A 24,693-nucleotide genomic window follows, 5' to 3' on the forward strand; every position below is an offset into this window, starting at 1 on the left:
TCCTCTCCACAGCCTCCAAATGAATAGGCTAGCTACCCCCTTAAGCTATTCTTCCAAAGAGCAAGCAGGAACAATCACATACTTAACACCCCATGAGTGGGCTTCTAGCAAAATTCTAGCCTTGAGTGTTAGATGCAACATCTACAAATGACTTGATAGGACAAACAGTTGAATTTTTCCTTTCCCTGGCTGCTTAAAATCTCCTTCTATCTTTTGATAGTAATATATATATATATAATGCTAAAAAGCTTAATGAAGTTACAATACACAAATCAAGTATAATTTAGATGAATAGGTATTCTTCCAATTGTTTAGCACAGGAATGGGAAACTTTTTTACCCCAAGGGCCACATTCCCTATTGAACAAGCTTCCAGGGGCCACATGCCAGTGGTGAGCAGAGCCAGAAAAAAATGTGGAAAGAGAAGCAATTGTGAAGTTTAACTTTGTGCAACAGGTTAGTTTCCACGCATGTCCACACAATCTTTTCTATACCCTCCCCCCAATTAAGCAAGAGCCTGGTTGGAGTTCAAGGGCTCATTCCAGCCAGACAAAAACAGCTGCAAAGGGATGTGGCCTGGAGAGAGAGTTTTGGGAAAAGTCCCAAGGGCCAGAAAGAGAGGTCTAGGAGCCACATTGGTCCTCCAGGCCTGAGGATACCCAATCCTCATATCACATAAGAATGCACTGTTCTCCTGGTGGATTTCTAAGGATGCATTCTAGTCTTTGCAGAATGGATTTGGATGCCCAATTCGCATTTGACTCATATACAGAACGCTCACCCACAAGTGTTGCTGTATTTATTTCAAAGAGGCAGATCTGCAGATGCATTCATTTGCTGTCTTCATGGAGATACTGCAATTCATATGTATGTGTGCTCTGCACATACCTCAGTGATTGTGCAAGGCTCTATCTAGACCATCATGACAAAGATCCAGTTCCACATTTTATAATTTTTGATTCATTTTCAGTTTGACAAGACACATTTTGTGACCTATAAGTGCATTTCTCCTTGACCACCTATGGCTCTCTCTCATGGATAGTGAAACAGAATTTCATAGCAAAAATGGTCTGTCTAATGCTTTGGAGAAGTCTTTTCCCTCCTGCACCTAAAACCCTGAATGATGATTTATTGGTTCTTAATTACAATTTAATATGGCCAATAAGGTGCCAGTTGATTTATGTTACTCTGTATGAGCATAAGAAAATCTATTTTTGAAACAACCCATATATCTTCTCTTTCAGTAGCCCTGCTGAGAATGTCTTTGGAAATATACTGCCTTGTGTTGCTGTTTAGGTAGGCAGATCTAATAGTTCAATGCATCAAATTTGGCGCTTGGATCTTCTTGTATTACCTAAATGTTTGGCAGAATCATTTCACAAGGAAATATTTCCAAATGGGTGGAACAAAGAGGTGAAGAAGGGGGAAAAGACTTTTACAGCTACATTCATGAGAGAAGAAAGAGCTAATTTATAGGTTACCTTCAGAGCTTGGATACTATGACAAAGCAGCATTCGCCAGTAGGCTCCAGTGTCAAATCAGTAACATACGGGGACACTCACATTACTTTAACAATCTTTGTACACAACAGTTCAGCTGTATAAATCAACCAGTGTACACTCTTTCACACCAACTAACACCTGAACATGTGTAGAGATGCCTTGTAGCTGTATTCAGTGCAACGTATGAATAAGCCTACAGGTAGGCTGAATAATACAGTGGCTCCATCAGGTCCTTCGACACCACCTTTGCCCCAATGAAATCTGGTTTAGCCATGTTACAATCGTCATGGCAGCCCTATTAATGCACTAAAAGGAACACACATGGGCTTAAAAGTGGAGAGAGCGAAAGCACATCCTGGCATCATAGCACACCTCCCCCATCCCAGGGAAGACTTCTGCAGGTAAAGTCGTCATCATAGGAAAATCCCCCTCTGTGCACATGTTTCATGCCTCTTATTTTGTAGCTGGAGGTAAATCATTAGTATTTTTCCCAGCACAGTAACTCATAGCATTTAACTATATGCATTCATGGATAAAGTCCTAGCTACAGGGGAAAGTTCCTACAGGCAGGCTCTCTCTTTCTCTCCCTTCCCATTTGGATTGTGTGAACATATGCCAACAGCATGTAAAAGTGATACCATCACTCCTTTCTTCTGCAAATAAAAAAAGGGGGGGAGAGGAAAGGTGGAGTGGCTTTTCCCAGAAGCGCAGTCACCTGCCAGACTGGGAAGGGATACTTGTTCCTGGAAAGCAGCCAAGTGAGTTCACTGAATCCTCCCCATTTGGATTCCCAGGAAACTTTAAGGACCCTTCCTTCTGGAGGCTCTCAATAAAGTTAACACTGCTCACAGAGTTAAGTTACATGATGACAATGCAGGTTCTCTTATTAAGACATTGCAAAGGGCGTGCAATTATTCTTCTATAGCTTGGTACCGTTGACACGTGTAAAAGTTTGATTCATGCACAAGTTGCACTCTTTGTCTCTAACCTTAGATGTATGGTTGCAGCATAACATTAATTAATGTTCATAAAGCACTCTGGAAATGAAAATAGCCACATCAGGATTAGAGAAGGTTATTAGGAGGATTCCCCATTATAGGAAATTTGTTGTGCGATTCTCAAGCTGCCTATGATTTATCGCATGGAGGGAAAAAAGGAAGGGATGAGAGGTTTGTTCTTTTTAAAACAAATACACCCATTTTAAACCGAAAATCTGAGCTGAAATTTCTGTGGAATGAAATTTGGGGGAAAGATGTGTGGAAACTACTCTGTGTGGGAAAAGGCAAATTCAGGAATGTCAATACTAAGGAGGATGTGAACTGTGAACCTGAAAGGTCTTTACTTCAAATCCCACCTCAGCCACAAATTCACTAGCTGACTAATGTATCGATATCAAACTACACAAAGTCCAGTTCTGACCCAATTATAGTTATCTCCAATCTTCAGAGCTGTGCCAGAATGATGTGGTCTTCGGAGCCCTGGCTGAGTGGCAGCAAATTCACTACCCAGAACATCTATGCTGGACTTCATGGATGGACTGGTAGCATTGCAACAGATGGAATATTTTTGATGGCTGTGACCAGCTTGGTCTATTGAGCATTTTTCTGCAAGCCTAAAAGCCAGTTAACTTTCTTAAGCATTTTTTTTAAAAAACTGAAGAATTTTCAATGGGGTCCAGATGTAAAGAAGAAAAGGAGGTCCTACCTCTACCACTGACTTTGCATCCAGTCGAAAGTTGAAATCTCCAAAGACAAAATATGAAACTCTCTCAAACCGCTGATCTATAATTCTGAAAAGGCACAATAGAGGGGGGAAAGAATTAAATGCAGTACGCTCAGCTGTATGTGAAAGAAAGGAATCTGTAAAGTACCTTCACTTTAAAAACAATACCCAGAATTGTAACTGCAAAGAGATCACATGTGCATGCTCACGGCTCTGTCACTGAAACCCTGCCAAGGTCCTGGTGGGAAGAGGGTCTGCAAGGTGGGGCTGGGCAAGAGCACAAGTTCCTTAGACGAACTAAGGTAGACTGACAGGGAGAGGAAGACTTGACGATTGTGGGATCCACTTGGTGGGATCCAACCAAAAACCCACTCCTGGCCACACTGAGCTTTCTTCATTTTAGCATTATTTAATTTAGGGTGGTGGTGGGGTGCATGTCATTCAATTGTTGATACAATCCAGAATCAGAAATCCTTGTTGATCTACTGAAATTCAGCCAGTGATCTACCAATACAGCCAGATCTAGCTTTTGCACACCCTTGATCTAGGATGCCTGGAGCCAACCTGGAGGGGCTTCTCTGCCACTTAAATAAAACATTGATGAGCAGGTGCTCATGTTTGGATGTGTCTGCATGCGACCAGATGAGTTTACCTTTTTCGTTGCTAGATTAGGCAACAAAAAGTGTAAAGGCTAGCCACTGATGTGGACAGTGTCTCTTGTCACTTAGCCTCAGCCCTCCTATCAAAAATACAATGGTACCTCTGGTTATGAACTTAATTCGTTTTGGAGGTCCGTTCTTAAGCTGAAACTGTTCTTATCCTGAGGCGTGCTTTCGCTAATGGGGCCTCTGGTGCACAATTTCTGTTCGCATCCTGGGGCAAAGTTCACAACCAGGAGCAGCTACTTCTGGGTTAGCGGAGCTTGTAACCTGAAGCGTTCATAACCAGAAGCATTCATAACCAGAGGTATCATTGTAGAAGCACCGACTGTATCAGGCAAGGCAAACAGCTGATCATAAATAAACCAGCTTCTTGCAGGTGCTGATTGAAGTCCATTATTGTGAATAAATTTGGAAGTATAGGCTGTCACAAAATGTTGCAGTGTCAAGTGCTCCTGTTCAGAGTTCCATCCATGCTATACTACTGCTACTACTATTAGTAGTAGCAATATTACTACTAGTATAACTAGTATTACCCCCCCCCCAGTATATTCCTTAGGAATGAACCTCAGATTGAAGTAGGCAAATTTGAAAAGAGATTTATGAGATTTTTTGAGGTGAAAAATATTATGATGCTATAGCTTTGGAGTGATGAGGAATATTGTTTCTATGACAATTTTGATACTTTAAGACGAAGTTAAACATGGACTATAGGAATAGTTTTGCTCCCGGGAAAACTACCTGTTGCAAAAAACAGGAAATCCTGAAGGCATGAAATAAATACATCGAACTGACCTACTGCTTAGTAAAATAATTTGTGTTAAGCAATTTTCTAGAGGGTGGGGGGCATCAGCCTTGCTTTGAGTGATCTCAGAGAGATGAATGGGTTTGAAGAAGCAGCATATGAAAAGCATGTACTCCTTTAGGTTTTAGCAGTTAACTATAAATCTCGACAGCTCATCAAATATCAAATATATTCAGGAGGGTGTTCTCCTCCCCAACTGACCAGGAGAGCTTTAGAAGTTGCTTCATTGTAATCCTGCATTACAATTTCCTTTTGAACATGCCATGAATCAAAATTTCCTATAAAAGGTTGCAATTAATCACCCAATGGAGTGATAAATTTCAATGGTGTAAAAAAGGAAGCAGCCAAGTCATGTCACCAGCATTAATTTAATGTTTCACAGTGGGAGGATCTGATTCTATTTCACATAGTTCTTATCTGATGTCCGCATTGCATTACCAAATATACTGTAATTTATCTGCAAGACTTACAACCCAATCCGATGACGCTACCACAACCGATCAAGTTAAAGGAGCCCACCACTAGAATAAGGCCACCATTTGCTGCTCCATCTCTTTGGGCTGGTATGACTGCTAGGCAGAATAGATAATGCTGCTGAACCCATGCTGAATATAAGGCAGCTTCCTTTGCCTCTGTATCCTGAAACCCAGGAGAACATGCTCACTTCCTCCCAAGTTTCCAAGCACTTCCACTTCATCAATCAGTTCCTCCCTATTGGTGTGGATCAGGTCCAAGATAGATGATCCCCTTATTGGTTCTTCCATCTACTGGGAAATGAAATTGTCAGCGAGGCAATGGAGGAATTTGTCAGACATTACACTCTTGGCAGAGTTTGAGTCCCAACAGATACCAGGGAAGTTGAAGTCCCCCAGGATTATTATTTCTCTCTGTTTTGAATGTTTGGTAATCTGCTCTAGTAAGGCATCATCCACATCTTCCATCTGGCTTGGTGGTCTATAGCAGACACCCATAGTAAGGTCACTGTTGTTCCTTTCTCCTACAATTTTTACCCATATACTATCCATCTGCTTTTCATGCTCCAGGTCATAGATTTCTTCACAAGTGTACACATCCTTTATATGTAATGCTACTATATTTGAGTTACTTATGATATCAGCAATCAGACTGAGTGACCTAATGCCCTCCAGGGAACAATGACTATTAACATTTTAACTGAACATGCAGGAAGAATAGTCAAAAACCACTATTAGAAAATGTCATTGGACTGTTTCAGCTGCAACACACCAAACCACGGTTTGTGAACAAGCTTGAAGACCCCCATGTCCATAGTACCTTGCTATGCTTCCGTCCCCTCCTTCTCTCCATACTGCCTCAGTTTCCTCCCTTTGTTCTTGAATTGAGGAAAAACTATGTTGCTTATAAACCTGGCTGATTAGGTGACATGCAAATCACAGCTTGCTTGTTTGAGTGAAATGAGAAACAGTGGTTTGCTTTAAAGCAGGAAGGGAAGCCAGAAACAGTGGATCATGAGGGGAAGAAGAATGGAGAAGTGGTTGAGCCTGAGGGTACTTCTGGCCTTGTTGATGTAGAACCAACTCAAGGGTTTGGCATTATGTCTGAATCAGCCCACGGCCAGAAAAAGTGTAATTCTGCAGTTTAGTCTTGACATTCCACGTTTTTAAATGTATCCGTCATATCCAACATATGCTTTGTGAAGTGTTTCCATAGGTAAATATTCCAGCGGGGGTGGGGGCAGGAAGGAAAGCAACCATCTATCACAATTATGATCCACTTGCTTGCTGTTGTTAGATCTGTGACGGTGCCTTTCCTTCTTGTTCAACAATGATTCAGATGCCACATTAAGTACTCTTACTCAGTTCAATATTTGCAGCAACGGCTGTAGCAAATATAAAAATCCATACTCAAATCTGACTAACTTATGAACCATAAAACTGCAATATGAATTCCTGACTTTGACCCTCAGTAAATTACAAGTACTGCCTGAGCTCAGCATAACTGAGAGACAGTCTTCCATACTGTGCCCCATCCACAAATTTCCCTCCACAACTTGCTTTTCTAAAAAAGAAAAATTTGAATGAAAGCTGAAGTGGAGGGCACGCAAATGTTAAGAGGTTGTAGGCAGCTGACGAGTTTATTCCATTATTTATACTAACATGGACATAAATGGAATTTCAGAGTCACAATGCACTGATGGAGTTCATTTCATGACAAGGGCCTCCTCAGTTATTACCTGTAAAGAGGGGAAATGAGTAGCAAGGGGCTGCGCTTTCAGTATCACTAAAAGCTTGTGTAGGCAACTAAAATGTGGTCGCTTTTGCAACGGGGAGTTTCACTTGCTCATGGAGTCTTCTTGTGTGAGGTAGAATGCTGATCTTCCCGGGTTCTAAATCACTCAGGGAACTCCATGAATACAGCAGTCTCCCCGCTGCAGAAGTGAAAATGCAAGCACTGCAACAATAGGGGGCAAGGGGAAAAGTGCAGCCCTGCAATCCCTTGATACTCGCTTTCCCACTTTAAAGTAAGCGCTGAAACAGGATAATAACGAATACAGTACTTTCAAGGCACAGGGAAGAGGGGGTGGAGGGAACCTTTCAAATTTATCTCAACGGATGAGACATCATAAAGCGTGCTTGAAAAGGAGATTATGCTGATGTTGCCAGTAAAGAAATGGAGGAATTTCTAAATCATTACTCTAAATGGAACAAATCAATAAGCCCTTTAAACACAGATATGCATAATTTCTACTTACAACTGAACACTACATTCATTACACTGGAATCCCATGCTTCCTCCAAGGTGATTAGGTCGGCGTTATCTCAAATTAATCTCAGCATCCCGTTGAGGAGGATTAGGGGGAACATAAAAACATACAAAGAGCGCCCAGACCAAAGGATCATTTAGGCCAGCATCCTGTAATCACAGTGGCCAACTAGATGCCTGCGAGCAAGACGTAACTGCAAGGACAGTCTTCCCACTTATGCTCTCCAACATCTGGCATTCAGAAGCGTATGTCCTTTGATATGCACACCAGACATTGGCAGCCATCTCCTCCATGAATGGATCTAATCCTCACTGAAAGCTGTCTAAGTTGGTCTCCTTACACCTTGTGGTAAGGAGACAGTGGCCACCCAGAAGCTTCATACCAGAGTGGGCTACTGAAACTATACCTCTCTGGCCCACATTTTAGCACTCTCATTGTGGCGCTTAATGAAAGCGGAGTCTGGTTTCCAATGGAATTCCAGTTTTCAGGACTCACTTGCGATGAACTGCTTCGTTCAAGTGGGAAGAATATACACAGGGTAATCAATCACTGCTTTGGGGTTGCTTTCATAATCTTACTTTTCAAAGTCTTATCTTTTTTTAAAAAAAATTATTAAGACCCACTATCGCAGTCGCACATTCACTCAAGTCTGATATGCCTTAAGGTTTGTCAAGTTACCTGGAGACAATTCACCAAGGCTATAGAAGAAAGGCAAAACAGAATCATATCAGGATTTGTGTATGTTTCTGTCTGTTTAGAGCTGGTACATGTCTGAATACATTCTGCAGAACAACAACAATGAATGAATGAATGAATGAATGAATGAATGGATGGAAAGAAGGTGTGGTAGAGATTTTTTTTTCAGGGGTGGGGGTGGGGAGAGATGGCTACTATTGTTCCAATATTTTTCCTGGTGTTTTAAGTGATTAAAGTTTTACATTAATAATTGATACTTTAGGGCTTTCCTTAACAACAACAACAACCTCTCTAAGCAAATAATTGGCGTTTGGGAGTTCAAACCCTTTCAGAAAGATTATTATTATTATCATAAAATGTCAGAGGAATCTAGTTATTTTAAAGAAGAAGTAAGAAAGAAGATGCAGCAACTTTAGACAGCCACTATTTTACTATTTTGCCTTCAGTACTGACAGGCTGGGGGATGGGAAAACATTTCAATTCAGAAAAATGCAAGCCTTCCTAATTCACACTTCCAGAAGCAATACATGAATTAAAGCACAGCTATCCTTCAGAATTTGCATTTCTTTGATTTTTACAAAAGTTTAGTATCAGATATGGGTACAAAAAATGCACATATATGGAAAGTATGCATCTAACATAAAAGGTATTACATTGGGGGGGGGGGAGAATGATTTCAAAAATCTGTGTATCAGACAACACGGTATGCAAAAAAGTGTCTATTAGGAAAAATGTGTGCTAAAATGCTAATGATTTTTCTGAAGGACTTTTGAAAACATAAATCACAAGCCAGTGTAGAAAATGTGGTAAACTGAAATTAACACTGAAAAACTGATAGAAAACTAAATTGACAGATTCAATTTATGAATCTACTTATACCACAATCCAATGCATGTTTACATAGAAGTAAATCTCAGTGCATTACTCCCTAATGAATGCATTTATGACTGAGGTCTGACTTACGGTATTAATTTAGTACAACTTTTCTGACTAATTTTCAGTACATTAAAGGCATGCCTACCTATTTCTTCATATGCAAAAAAGGTGAAATGTAATCTTTAAAGTAATTAAACTTTATTCCATAAATGCCAGTCAAAATTTGCAGCAAGGTAGTTTAAGGTCCTTAGGATTTTTTCTGGCTTCTGCAATATGTATTTTATGCCCTCAAGTTCATTTCAGCGTTCCAAGGGAATAATAAGACAAGGAGAGATGCAGCTGGCTTTCGCCACTTATTCCCTCAGATACTGCAACCGAGATGGACAGGATTTTGGGGAGGGGTGATGGAAGAAGGAAGCAGTTGCGTATCAGCTCTGTGTGTGTGTGTTGGGGAGCTGCTGAACATGATTCAGTGTGACAAGAGGCACAGTGATCTGGCTAAACCATTTCTCAGCGCACTTTGTAAGGAGGATCAGCTGCATTATTCCTTTAATAGCCATGTCTAATGCAATAGGCTAGTGGGTTTTGTCCCGAGTCAAGGTATCAGCTGCAGGTCAGAAGGTAACATTCTGTTTACAAGATTATTTCCTAAAGCACTTATCTCGCCTTCGGTGTGAAAAGTTGACTTTTCTGTTTGTAAGGGGGCCAAAAGAATTGAGGGAATGGGAAAAATTAGCTACACTGGGCTGGAGCTGAATGGCATTAAGTGGGAGGTCTGAGAAGGGCCTGCTGTGGCTCTCAGCAGGATACCTTATTACCCACGTCATCGCAGTTCATTCAGGCAAGCAGTAACAGTGTCACCAACATTCCCACACAAAGACAAAGTTCTTCACACAGTCTATAAACATGCTTCCCCTGGCCGATTCATCCTAGCTTGACACCAATGAAAAGGGGGTTCTTCTCTCACTCTTTTTTTTTTTAATGAATAACAAAACAAAACAAAACAAAAATCCCAACCTCAGGCCAAACAGGATGAATGGAAGGAGAAAAAAAGAAAGAAGCAGCATTGTCACATATCTAGGGAAGAAACAATTTGGAGGTCAACATTATTTAATTCGCACAGACATGGAAATTGTACGGAAAACTTGGGAGGCTAAAGATTAATATTTTATCTACTCTTATGTTTATATGTCTACTTTTCCGAGAGCTGGCAATTCCCACCATGGGTGTGCTTTGTGTACCAATGAAGGCAGTGACATTAAACAGTGTTGCAGGGTAATTTGATGTTAACAATGAAAGAGGAATACACACACACACACACACACTGAAAGGACACACAGGGAAATAATAATAATGAGCAAATATTTAGTACGAAATTCAAGCACACAAGCAAAACCATTGCGAACTCAGCAGCGACGCAGAGAAGAGTTTAAACTCTTTCCAAAACATATTTAAAGGGAGCTTTGTAATGTTCTGAAAGTCCCATACTGCATATTAAATCTACTAAGGCAGCTGACATAAAAATGTACCATGACATCTATAAAGTTTTTTTTATAGAAGAGCATGGCAATTATTTAACTTTTTTTTAAAAATAATAATAATGAAATAAATGCTTTTAAGACAAGAAATACTGTAGCTCTGACAAGAGGCCAAACAACACGACCAACTAATTGTATCACTTTGGTGTTAGTGTTTGGTGGTATTTTTGTTGTTGCTTAAACGACTTGTCCTACTTTCAAGTTAATCTAAACTTTGAAGCCAGAGTCTATTTCAATTTGAATCTAGTAAAAGAATAAAGCTGCAGTAGGTCTCAACATGCAAGCCCAAACAATTCTTTTCACATTATGTATCCTCCCTGAAAGGTTTAGAAAGCAGTTGAGATAAGTAGAGACAATAGGAGTGTTTGCATACATGAAGGATGCTAAATCCCCCCCCCCCTTTCGAAATGACAAGAAAAGGATCTCAATGTGGTTCCAGAATGAAGGTCACAGAAAGGTTATCGGATAGAGGATATTGGATTTTTTATTTGCTCTTTATAGAAAGTATAGATAGGAAGCGTTTTTCAGCTCCAAAGGAAAGAGAATGTTTGGATTAAGAGACACTAGACTTATATTGCTGAATATAGGGACAAATAAGATGATTAAATGCTTCCAGGAATTTATCACCATGCATGAGCTCACACTCTTGAGAAACCCTCTTCTAAGTGCCCCCCACAAGGGCCGAGCTTCCTCTGTTGTGATGGGACAGCTAGGGAGCTCTCTTCCCCCAGGGGGAGTGTTTGGCTCAGTCCTTGGCCCCTTTGCCAAGACGAAGCGAAGGCATGTGGAATGGCAAATGTTTCAAAACAGTGCTCCATACTGATAGTTTTACTGATAGATCTGTAATGTGCCTGGTCTAAAGTACCTGTTCTCCATAAGGAAATATTATCCAAAAATAATGAGATAACATTTAAGTGAAATTCTCATGGGTGGGATGCAGGACTGCCTTACTTTCATGGTAATCAATGATGCTTGTGAGTGTCCTGTCTTTCAGTCTACAAACCATCTATCTAGTTACTCTGCAGCCTTCCTGGGTGCTTGTATTTCTTGAAAAACCCAATGAAATCCTCTGCTGGGCTTTCCTGTAAGCATGGGGAAATGGGGAGGGTGCCTACCATATGCCAGACAACTGTCTTTTTTGTTTTTTACTTTTAAAGAAATCACTCTGCATATTTTTAAGGTAAAAAAAGGACTTCCCTCAGCTACAAAGCGTTGTATCCTGTGTAGTTCTACACAAACATTCCATCAGCACAAATATTTCTCTTGTGCAAAGCAATGTTATCCCTTTCTCCTCTGCTCGTGCACGTCCTTAAATTTTGTTCTACAGGTTTCCCCAACCCCCTGGAGCAGATTTGAGGAGGGAACACAGTGTGAAAAGAGGGTGAAAACGTCTGTTTGACAAGCAGACTCCTTATGCTGATGGGACATGTAACTAGCCTACCACCCAAAATGGTTGAGGGCACCAATCTCAGGAGCTCAGTATCTAGTCTCCATGGCTTCCTGTTGAAGATTCTGAAGAAGACATCATGAGGTAACTTTGGATCAGGAAAGCAGGCAGCTGAGGAGGCCGCAGAGCACGAGAAACATTTAATGGAATAAACAAAACCACACATGGGCCACATTCACCTCAGCCACCTTGCAATGACAATGTAAACCCAACTCTCACCCATCAAAAGTCACCCCCCTCTCTCTCTTGGCAGAAAGATGGGTGCCTTTTTCACAGTGACAGAAGGTTGGAGGACAGGTTTCGGCATAGCACTCCTCTAGAGAGAACGGCAGATGATTAGGAATAAATAAGGGCCTGGAAGTAAAGAACCACAGGTACCAGCCCTAGTCTAGTGCTAAGAGTGTGTGTTTGAAACCCCGAAGAGCTTCTATGGAACAGAGTAGACATTACCGAGCTACAAGGACCAATGGCCTGTCTCAGTGTAGGGCAGATTGGCACGTCTGTAGATGGAAGGAAGTGCCGTATTTTTTGCTCTATAAGACGCACTTTTTCCCTCCTAAAAAGTAAGAGAAAATGTGTGTGCGTCTTATGGAGTGAATGCAGGCTGCACGGCTAAGCCAGAAGCCAGTACAGGGAGAGGGAGCGCTGCGCAGCACTCCCTCTCGCGGTTCTAGCTTAGCTGTGCAAAGCCTCCGCAGGGCAGCGGGGTGACTTCATCCTCTGCCTGGGAGAGGCTTCAGCGGCTATCCCAGAAGCCAGAACAGCAAGAGGCTATCCCAGAAGCCAGATCCCTCTTGCTGTTCTGGCTTCTGGGATTCAGAATATTTTTTTTCTTGTTTTCCTCTCCCCAAAACATCCTATCGTCTGGTGCGTCCTATAGAGCAAAAAATACGGTACTTCTTTGCACAGCAGGCATGGCTTTAAAAGGGTATTAGACAAGTTCATGGAGGGTAACACTTTCATTGGTTACTAGTCACCATGGCGTGCCTAACCCTGGAAGACCACTTGTTGGTAACAGCAGTAAAAATCTGGTTTGTCACTGTGAGAAAAAACAGGGTTCTGGATTAGGTAAGTTTTTGGCCTGTCCTACCAGGGCTCTTCTCATGTTCTATAGTTCTTGGAATTTCTTAGAAGAACCTTGCCCTGTACTTCTGAGCATGGCCTGCAGAACACATCTAGAAAGGACTGTCTAGAAACAACCCTTCCTTAAAGGGGAAACATAATTGATGACAATCTAAGAGCAAATGAAAAAGGTCTAATGAAAGTGCTTTCACTGACACGTCTGAAATGTTGTAACACTGACATTAAAAAGCTCAACTTTATCATATTCTTGAACCTCTTGCTTTTTTAGAAAAAAAATATAACAACCAAAACCTATTAATAATACAAAAAAACATTTCAAAAGGTCAAATAGCAAACAACAAGATGAAAGGTGTTGTCAAGAGGCTTAGGTAATCATCTTAATACTCAGGGCATTTGCCAGCACCGTTTAACTAATATGCGAGTTCACTTTTAATTTCAATATAGTGCCACAGGAACAACAACAAAAAAGCTATATTTTTTTAATTAATTACCATGTCAGCAGATATTAAGATGGCAAGAAAGACCACATCAATAATATATATGTAATTCAGGGAAAGGATTACAAGAAGAGCTATAAAAATCAATTTTTAGAGCTCGAAAACTGGCTCACTTTAGTTGGAACGATATTTCCCTTCTATTGACAAAACCATGATCTTATCTGACACTGACATTCACCTAATGCAATGTTAGATATGTATAATGATATAAGCACTTGTCAATTCTGCTACAATAAAACACAGCTCTACTCCTACTGAAATGGGCAAGGCTGCTGTAAGTGAGAACTGTTTTCCTTCGAGAAAGAATGCTTTTAGTTAGGACGGATAATATGTTCACTCTGTCCCATTTTTGCATTCATCTGCGATTTTTTTATTTAAAGAAACCGTACAAAGATTTGTAATTCAATACAAATTTTACATCAAGGGTTGTACTTCTAAACTTATCCTAAAATACATATTTTGGTATTGTATTCGTGAGGAATCTGAAGATAATTATGCCCCGATCCACATATTAGCATGGATCCAACATGTGCAGTTCACAGATTTGTAGGGAAGCGGTTCATTCATAAGAATGATCCTATGACTCATAAGTCTAAATCTTTGTGCTAAGACTGTCCTGTGGATCCAAACTACAGTGGTACCTCGGGTTAAGTACTGTATTTTTTGCACCGTAACACTCACTTTTTTCCTCCTAGAAAGTAAGGGGAAATGTCTGTGCGTGTTATGGAGGGAATGCCTACGGGTGACGGGGGGATCTGCTGCAGTCCTGAGCAGAGGATCCATGGTTCCCCTTCCTTCCCTCCTCCGTGGATCGCTTTGAAACAGCAAAGTGGGAGAAGAGCCGCTGAGTGGGGAGGAGAGAGGGAGAGAGAGCCTGCTTCTTTAAAGGAGCAAAGCGGGAGAGGAGAGGAGCCGTTTACACGAGTGTAAGCGGCTCCTGTCCAGTTGGTTCCTTTAAAGCAAGCAGGCTCTCTGTCCCTCTCTCCTCCCCACTCAGCTCGCTAAATAGCAGCAAAGTTTTTCAGCTCGCTAAGCCGGGGATGAGCGGGGAGGAGGGAGAAAAGCAGAGCCTGCTTGCTTTAAAGGAGCAAAGTGGGAGAGGAGAGGAGCCTTCTCCCCTTATACCCCTCTTCTTCATTATTAGCAGCATCCTTCTCCACACACCCCATGCGTGCTTCTTCTCCCCTTAAACCCCTCTTCTGCATTATTAGCAGCATCCTTCTCCACACACCCCACGATTGCTCCTTGTCTCTTGAGTGCTTTTCCTTCCCTCCCCACTTAAAATGTGGTTACAAAGCACGGATCCATATGGATCCTCAGGATTTTTGCACTGGGTCACCCCAAATTCACTATCAGATCACATAGCATGTCCATGGTTACATCTTGCACCAAAAAAATCACGCACCCACTGTTGCCTGGGGCTGCAGTGGTGCAAAAACGTGGTTACAAAGCATGGATTCACATGGATCCTCAGGATTTTTGCATTGGGCTACTCCAAACTCACTGTCAGAACACATGTCTGTGGCCACAGCATGAAACACAAAAATCATACATCCACTGTTTCGTTTAGAATTTTTTTTTCTTGTTTTCCTCCTCTAAAAACTACGTGCGTGTTATGGTCGGGTGCGTGTTATAGAGCGAAAAATACGGTACTTAGTTCGTTCCAGAGATCCGTACCTAACCTGAAACTGTTCTTAACCTGAAGCACCACTTTAGCTAATGGGGCCTCCTGCTGCTGCCGCGCAGCCGGAGCATGATTTCTGTTCTTATCCTGAAGCAAAGTTCTTAACCTGAAGCACTATTTCTGGCTTAGTGGAGTGTGTAACCTGAAGCATATGTAACCTGAAGCGCATGTAACCCGAGGTACCACTGTAACAGCTCTGGTGGGAGTAACTGGATAAGCAGGGTAAAACTATGGGGTGGGGTTTTTTGGGCCTCCTCCCACTCAACCACCTTACAACTGGGGGGGGGGGGAGGCAGCGGACGTACCGTTTGGGCAGCGCGGAGCCTGCACGCGCCCAAGACACCGCGTCTCTTCCAGGAAAGATATATAATAATAATAATAATAATAATAATAATAATAATAATAATAATTTATTATTTATACCCCGCCCATCTGGCTGAGTTTCCCCAGCCACTCTGGGCGGCTCCCAATCAGTGTTAAAAACAGTACAGCGTTACATATTAAAAACTTCCCTGAACAGGGCTGCCTTAAGATGTCTTCTGAATGACAGGTAATTATTTATCTCTTTGACATCTGATGGGAGGGCGTTCCACAGGGCGGGCGCCACTACCGAGAAGGCCCTCTGTCTGGTTCCCTGTAGCCTCACTTCTCGCAATGAGGGAACCGCCAGAAGGCCCTCGGTGCTGGATCTCAGTGTCCAGGCTGAACGATGGGGGTGGAGACGCTCCTTCAGGTATACAGGACCGAGGCCGTTTAGGGCTTTAAAGGTCAGCACCAACACTTTGAATCGTGCTCGGAAACGTACTGGGAGCCAATGCAGATCTCTCAGAACCGGTGTTATGTGGTCCCGGCGGCCACTCCCAGTCACCAGTCTAGCTGCCGCATTCTGGATTAATTGCAGTTTCCGGGTCACCTTCAAAGGTAGCCCCACGTAGAGCGCGTTGCAGTAGTCCAAGCGTGAGATAACTAGAGCATGCACCACTCTGGCGAGACAGTTCGCGGGCAGGTAGGGTCTTAGCCTGCGTACCAGGTGGAGCTGGTAGACAGCTGCCCTGGACACAGAGTTAACCTGCGCCTCCATGGACAGCTGTGAGTCCAAAATGACTCCCAGGCTGCGCACCTGGTCCTTCAGGGACACAGTTACCCCATTCAAGACCAGGGAATCCCCTGGTGTGTGGCTCGGGTGTGCTGCAGGCCCCGCGGTGAGTGCTGCCCAGCATTTTGACACCCCCTCAGTGGTAACACCCAGGGCAACCCACACCCACCGCACCCCCTTCCTCTAGCCCTGTTTCTAACCTAAATACAAGAAGAACGAATGCCCAGGGAGTTGCAGCTACTAATGGCCAGTGCTATTTCTCTCTCCCCCCCCCCCGCAACATTACAAACTGGCTATGCTGGGTACAGGGAGCTAACCGTATGATTCTTCAAACCGTGGCCTAGGATTGCATTTCTCTATGCACGGAACTATTTGCAGAGTGTACAAAACCAGTGTGTGGATTGTGTTCTGTTTGTCTGTGCTATCTGAATAACAAACATTCATGACTTTCTGCCCAGTGGTGCCAGGCCCCTATAAAGATGAACTAGTAAAAGACAGAAAACAGAGAGAGAGAGAAGACAAACATCATCAGACATGGATGACAAAACAGAATGTAAGAAGATACCTAGGCAGCAATCCCTTATTTGAGGGATAAGGTACAAAGATACCTATTTTAGAAAATAAAATTTATAAAAATAAAGGAGCAGGAGGAAAGCAAAGAAGATAAAAGTTGAGATGGCCCAATGAGTTTGATTAAAAGTTGTCATCCTATTTGATGTGCTGGGGAAAAAACCCTTTAAAATTGTAGTGATATCTACAGATGCAGGATGCAACCACATTTGCTAAGTAGCAAGTCCCACTGAACACTGTGGGACTTGCACCTGAGTAAACATGCACTGTTGGTGTCTTTGGCTAGAAGCTAAAATATATCTGGCTACTTATTTAAATCTCTGCCAAGAGAGACTGCTCACGTTACAATTTCCCTGCTTTAAATAATAATAAATAACAACAACAACAACAACAACAACAACAACAACAACAGCAATATAAATAACAAGAATAAAGGAGTATTTACAAACACTCCAGGCCCTCCAATTGCTCAAATGACCCAGATCTTTAACACAAGGTTTGCCTCTGCCTAGAAACGAAGTGGCTTTTCTTCCTCTCATTCAGCTGCAAGTTCTGGGAAAAGCCCAAAGAGAAACATTTAGATCGGAGGGGCCTTTGAGAAGATGTGACAGTTGACTGATGAGCATCCATAAAATGACAAAGAATTGCTGTGTGGAGCCTATGCCTCACATCTCCTCACCCTGGGAAACTAATTGCTTTGAATTGTTAATAGTAACATTATTTTTCTGGCAATCATTTCTTTTGAATACTCAAAATGAGCATGAAACAGCTCCTTTGACTGGACATAAAAGTTAAATGTCCCAATGTTGATCAAATTAACTTCAGCAATGTTACAATGGACTATATTTGTGAGAAAATAATGAAGGTCACAAAGCGGGGCTTTATGCCAAGATTTCACAGTTGTAATGTAAAATAAAAAAATAAAATAAAAAATGTTTCTGTTCAACTAGACCAAGCTACGTTTTTTCTTTAAAACAGAAGGGCACTGTCATGTTCGAAAGCAGGGGGTGGGGGAGACACCATCCCCCCCCTACTCTAAGTAAATTCAGGATGTTTCAGAGATTGGAACAAGAAGAACAGTCTCTGGCTGGTGTCTCAGCATCCTGGTTGCAACTATAATTTTTGCTGAATGTACCCAAATCCTTCAGTTCTTGCTTGGGTGAAAAGTGTCCTGGTTGAGTTCCTTCTCTCTCCGCTAGAATACAGATCTGATTCAAAATAGCAAAAGCTCTCTACGATTCAGGGGGAAATGCTAAGAATCGTAAATAGCAGCTATGCAACCTAGCAAAGAGCAAATTCTGTTTCCAAAGCATCTTTCAAAAATTTAATGAGTAACTGTTTTTTCGTTAGGTCAGAAAAACTAAGAACAGAGTGCGACGGAAAGCGTTTCCATGAGAAGCTTATGAGGTTTGGTGCCGTTCTTACCATAAAGCTTTGAAATTGCTTTCCAACTGGTAAAGCTAAATATATATATATATATATTTATATAAAAAAAATGCTATGTGTCCACATTTAGCACTGAACAGCTAACAAAACCATTCTACAGCAGCTTTAAAAAATAATTAAAAGTGCACTATTCACCTGCTCTGTTTTCCTTTTGGAAAATTTGATTCTATTTATCAATGTACCAGCTTTTTCTCTGTGGTCATGATTTTCAGCAGTTTTAAACCCCCAAATGTTAAACTACATTATAACTACTCTATACAACATGTGCCTTTTTCTTCTTCTTTTTGGTAGGTTCAACTCTTTTTATCCACCCTATTCCCCCCCCCAAAAAAAGTTCATTTGCATTTGTTTCCTTTTTGCAAATAATTAAGACGGGAATGCAGCCTATGATGGTCACTTGAGTCTTGCATAAATTGCTGCTATTTAACTGGCTGTTCACACTGGCCAAGATGCGCCCAGCAGACAGGACTGCTTCACTTACTCCCACAGCGACTTAAATCAACTGTGAAAAGATGTTTCAGTTTCATTCAGTGAGGGGTTTAGCTCATTAAACTCTTTTCCTTCTCAGCATTGTTCCCGAAAGCTTGAACTGCAGTGGCTGTTAAATGCTCTTTAGCAGTTTAAAGGCTTTAGAGGAAAAGACTTATCAGCCTCTGGTTTTAACAGCACTAAATCTGCATTATTAGGGCATGCAGATAAGGGGATTTAAAGGCCTGCCTTGAAACCTTCTCTCTTCTGTGTTTATCTGGCACCGCCATTGCTCCTGTAGCTCAGCTGGAAATGTAGATCTATGAAGCTTTAAAGGGAGATTAAAAGCCAAGAAAAGAAGTAGTTTCTTTCCTATAGATACTCTCACTTTCCCCTTTCCTACTGTCTGAAGGAGTGATGGCAGACAATGGTCCAAGATGGTTCCCAAAACCTTCTGAATGGGGGCACTGTTGGTGGTAGCATTCATTCAAAGTGAGCTCCAGTGTATTGTCCTCCCCAATCAGCAGATCAGAATAGAGTTTGCTGGTGGCTGCCAAAAGGTTAGCAGTGCTGATGAAAGGGATTTCCCATTATTCACTGCTCTTACAGAACTCCCCTTTTGTGCCGGGCAGCCCATCATTTCACTACGGAGGTCCGGATCTGCGGCTGGCTGCTTTCTCAAAATGAGCAATCTATGTGAATGTAAGCCCCCACAGTGGTAGTGCCACCTAAAAAAATGGAGGGTTTTCTTCTTCTTCTTCTTCTTCTTTTCCTGAAAAGGCAGGAGAGCTGGGTCTGGTTTTGGCACTGTCACATTCTAATGATCTACCGCCATGACACCCTTGACCCGCGGTTAACACTGTTTAGCCCTCACTCTTGCTTGCCGAGGCATTTGTGGAGGGGCGGGGGTCTAAATGTCTCCAAAAGAGCTAAAAGGAAACACACATTGCAAGTTAAAAACAACAACGCAAAAGTGCTTTACAGCTCTGTCAGGTCCTTTAGACCACAAGAAGAGACGGAGGAATAAATACCAGATGGAAAAAAAATGTATGAATCATTATTTCACCTCAAATAATATTAGCCTGAAGGAAGCCTAGCTAGTCAGGGCAATAGCTTAATACTATAAACATACATTATGAGGGGGGGAGGGTGGACAGACGGCCAATCATGGTCCAGATGTGGGCTACAGGCCAATTTCTGGTGGACCACCTAGTGCTTGCTGGTTGCTAGGATCTTTGCAAAGAATGCTGGACCAGGTGGATGTAAATCTCCTCCCGCAAAGCACTTCTTAAATTCTTAAGGAAGAGTTGCACTCACAGGATCACTTAACACAGATCTGGCTATGCCTGAACTGGTGCGAGAACCCAAGTATTCTTGCTTTGTTAATTTAGTACGCACGGGTGAAAAGACTGAAGCCAGACCGCCCCATATTAGAATTAAAAATGACAACTACACTCATCGGATTTCTAGTTCTGGGATTGAGTGAGGGGAAGAACCGTTTGTAGACTCCTTAACCACAGAGGTTGGGGCATGCCAGCCAAGGAAGTACATCAGTCTTCTACCAGACAACTCGTGTAAGCTATCCAAGCCCCATGCCAAATTCTCTCTCTCTCTCTCTCTCTCTCACCCACCCACCCACCCACGTTTGTTTGTTCTAGCTAGCAACGTGCTCCACTTTGCAGATGTGAAAAGGCAGGAAGAACTGGTCAGTGCAAAACATTTAGTTTACATTTAATACTAAGCTTTATAGAAGGTTTCTAAGTTTTGGGAGGGGAAAAGCAATCAGGGGTTTTAAGACTATTCTAAAAATTATTGCATTTTCCTAGGTTGATGATCAGATACAGTATGAACCAATGTGCAAAGCTGAGTTGTAACCAAATATGCACTAACACTGCACTCTGAGTTACGCAAAGGTGACACAATTAGCAGCCAGAGATCAACCACAGATGCCCTAGGTGGCCTTCAGCAAATTAGCAGTCCATTCTCAGTTTCTTATCTATTATTAGTAATGATATTTGCAGACTACCCTTCAGCTTGAGTTCTCTGGGCAACCAACACTTGACCATACAGAAAGATGCTTGGTGTATGGAAAACAGATTAAAATATATTGAAAATATTTAAGAAATTACAGGATGCTGACAAAAATCCACAACCACCAACTTTAGAGTGTTTCCTACAAATTAATGGGATTTCCAAGGAAACTATATCAGTAAGTCAGCTGCAGAAGCAGTACAAATGCTCTCTTTATACCTAATTTTCCAGCAACAGAGTAACTCACATGTTCCTCAGTTCATTGGCTTTTGGGGGGAAATAAAATGAAATAGGTATCTGGTAAGTTTGTTAATGCATAGGACTGGACCGGCACATCTGCCCTGGTAGGGCAAAGCTGCATCAAAAGCCTCCCAGCAGTAGCGATGCTGCTGCCAGGAAGCTATTGCTGTGGCTCCGCCCCTTCAGATGAGCTGCTCCTGGGACTGGAGGTTCTAGCCAATGGCAGTCCTACTCAGGAATACTATTGCCCTCCTTAGTACAACCTACTCAGTGAGTAGACCCACTGGAATTAATAAACATGGCTAACTTAGGTCCACTGCTTTCAATGGGTCTACTCTTGAGTAAAACTCAGTAACAACCCTAGATATTTGGCATTTCCACAGTTTGCAATTAAAAATAAATAAATCCTCTGGTGCTTATTCATTGCTTGTTTTTCTAATCCCCTGGAAGTTGGCCACATTTCAAGACAAAGCCACAGCAACGATAATTACTTTGTATTTGGAACACAATGCAAAATGCAGGGCAATAAAAGAAGCTAAAAAAAGAGTGTTGACAACCTACCTGTCAAGTACATAACTGAGGGCCTTATGCCTTATTCCTGAGTAAACCGACGGACTTGTTTCCCAAGCAACTAAATTGGAAGCATCGTGGAAAAGATGGATGTTTACCAAGTCAAAGGCACTGTGACAAAAGGAGGAGAAGACTTACTCAGAATAAAAGTAAGGACATAGGCAAGAGGGAAAGCATTTGATTTTACTGCACTACGATCTTGAGTGACTGCAGATCACGAGCTCTATTTTGAAACACAAGCAATGAAATCAATTGAAATGAGTCTGCCATTATATACCTGATCTATATGCAGAACTCCACCAGCGTTTCCATTTGTATGTGCATTTAAAACTCGTAAATATCTAGGGCGAGATCAAATTGTGGCATCTCACTTGTGCAACTGATTTCCAATTGTGGCAATGGGACTTAACCTTCCTCCAGCCTCTTCTGGAGCCCCCACCCCCCACCCCACTGGAGTTGGGGACAAAGGGGAATCTGGTCATATCTACTGGCGTGACAGATCTTGCCCATTATATTACATTCTCACAAATATCAAACACCACCAAGTATTAAACTAGCATCCGAAACAGTGGTCTGAACCTGGTTTGTGAGGGTCAGGTTCTGCTAACTGTAGTTTGCCATTACATCTAAATTTGAATTAAACATTAGTGTTCAATGTGAAATTATAAAGCAGGAAATGAAATGGTAAACCTATAAATGTTCATTCCAATATCTATCACCGCACAGTGGGATCCATTGATTTTATTATACGTTTATTAAAGCATTTGTGGCCCATATACAAAATCATGTTTTAAAAATGTGCAACGACTTAGGTGCCTGCCGCCTGGTGGGAAATGAAACTTTCCTGATTCTATACAAAATGCATTGCTTTTTTAAAAAAACACCTTCCATTTTACATACCAGTCAGTAATACACCATCTAGTTCGTATGAAGCCTTTTCTGGACCACTTACACTGAAAAGCAAAACAAAATGCAATAGAAACACATTTAAAATACAGAAAACAAAAGGGGGAAAAACAGAGTCAATCTTTTGGTTGGCTAAATAAAAAATTAATTTTTTATACTGAGAGTATTGAAAATAATTTAAAAAACAAACAAACACACATGCTGCAGCACAGCAATGTCAGTGACAGTTTAGGGCATATCTAAACATTACTTTGGAAACTAAAGCTCTTTTCACATGCTGTTCTGTGAAATGGCAATGTGGGCAGAAAGGGGTTATGGGGCAGTGCTTCCAGCTCCCCCCATTCTGCCATCCACACGGCGGAGCAGGGGAAGTCTAGGGTGTAGTCTTCCCCACCTCAGATTTCTTCTCTGCTGCATGGACTGCAGAGATGAGGCAGAGAACAGAGCCACAGGTTGCCAGAAGGTGGCTGCAGCCTCTTTCTATCATGTTGCCCCTTCACACAACTATTGCTATTATTGTTTTTGTTGATTATTCAGTTTTTAAACCAGCCCTTCTGAAGGATCCCAGGACCAGATTATTATTATTTTAATATTAAATATCTATATCACCCTTCATCTGAGGATCACAGGGGGTTTTACAATGTAGTTGTTCTGGCCATGATGGCCATATCAGCCACAGAAAGAAAACTACAACTCCCATCACCCTTGGTAATTGGCCATGCCATGTTGGCTGGAGTCAATGCATGTTGTAGTCTAATGATATCTGGAGGACCATATGTTTATCCTCCTCACATTAGTAGGACAGTAACATATTTTGGACTGTGCTCTCAATGTATGAACAACAACAAAAAGTGCAGCTAAATATTTCTGTGGGCCTAACAGCAAGTTGTTATTTTCTTAACAGCCATCTAAATTTCTGTTCTTATTGTTAAACAGAAATAAAACACATATTTTAACACCCACATGGAAATTATAACGGTACCGAACCTTCTAAAAGAAACTGCAATCATCTTTGCATATATCATGACACTGCCACTCACAGTGACATCTTTCCTGAACGGCTGTCAATCATGGAGAAATGTCATCCCTTGTAAATTTTCCTTAAATATGAAGTGGCAACTATACTGGGAAAATAGAAACGCGCCAGGCCATTCTTTTTCCATAGGGCTCCACAACCCAAGGCATCTATGGTGTGACATTCCATTCATCAAAGCAAGCTATGCTCCATTCCACCAACAAATCAATTTGTGACAAGCCGTGGTAGGGTTGGCATAGAAAAAGAATTGTTTTCCATGTCTGTGAAAGGTGATCACAAATTTACTCCACTGGTAGAGAAACAGAATTAGGATGCAAACTGAGGACAGGGTTAGTTAGTTAGTTAGTTAGTTAGTTAGTTAGTTAGTTAGTTTAGAAAAGCCGCTTCCTGCCCAGCTCTATAGGCTCACAGTGGGTTCCAAGCAATGAAATATAGAAGAAGGAGAAGGAGAAGAAGACGACTGTGGTTTGGACTCCAAGAAGTGCAAGCTAAATTCTGCTTTCACAATGTGGGTTTCCTGGTTCCTTATTTCGGCTCAACTCTCTTGTGACCCCCTACCTCCAGAAAATAGTGTGAGACTGGAAGGGGAAAATTGGAATACCCCACATTGTGTGCTCAGGAGCACCTTAAACTAAGGGTTGGGACCCTCTAGATCTCACCTAATAAAAATACGTTGTCCATATAGCAAAACAACTCAGTTAACACACTTCACAAGCCTGTTGAAGAAGGAAGGCTTCTTCTTGAGTATTAATAGCAGGAAACTGTCCTGAACAAACATTCGTGGTGATATAAGACCTGCTGCATCGTGACGTGACATGGGTGTTGAGGATATGCCTGAAAAGTCTCTCACTGTTATTTGTCATGGCCATTTTATGATCTTTAGCTACAGTCACCTTGTGTGGGACAAAAACAGATCAGCTGACAAACAATTGTGAGAAATCACTCCGGATTTCTTCTTCTTTTTGATGAAGAGCCATTGGTTCAATCTGTCCACCTTCTAATCAGCTTTAAGAATAAAAATAAAAATGCTGCTTTAGTGGCTAGTGAAAATGCCCCAGTGGGTTCTGTTAATATACCAA

General features: G+C 41.8%; 1 protein-coding gene across 4 annotated transcripts in view; it reads right to left on the reverse strand.

Moving 5' to 3' along the window:
* Nucleotides 1–24,693, reverse strand: part of INPP5A (inositol polyphosphate-5-phosphatase A) — a 232,590-nt gene that overhangs the window by 73,268 nt on the left and 134,629 nt on the right. For all 4 annotated transcript variants that reach the window (XM_053388823.1, XM_053388825.1, XM_053388824.1 and 1 more), the window contains exons 7-9: nt 22,573–22,625; nt 21,664–21,783; nt 3,206–3,290 (exon numbers count right to left, since the gene is read on the reverse strand). In XM_053388823.1, coding sequence (XP_053244798.1) covers nt 3,206–3,290; nt 21,664–21,783; nt 22,573–22,625 — 258 coding nt within the window. The remainder of the gene's footprint in view (nt 1–3,205; nt 3,291–21,663; nt 21,784–22,572; nt 22,626–24,693) is intronic.

Source organism: Podarcis raffonei, chromosome 5 (genome assembly GCF_027172205.1).
Source record: "Podarcis raffonei isolate rPodRaf1 chromosome 5, rPodRaf1.pri, whole genome shotgun sequence".
NCBI lineage: Eukaryota > Metazoa > Chordata > Lepidosauria > Squamata > Lacertidae > Podarcis > Podarcis raffonei.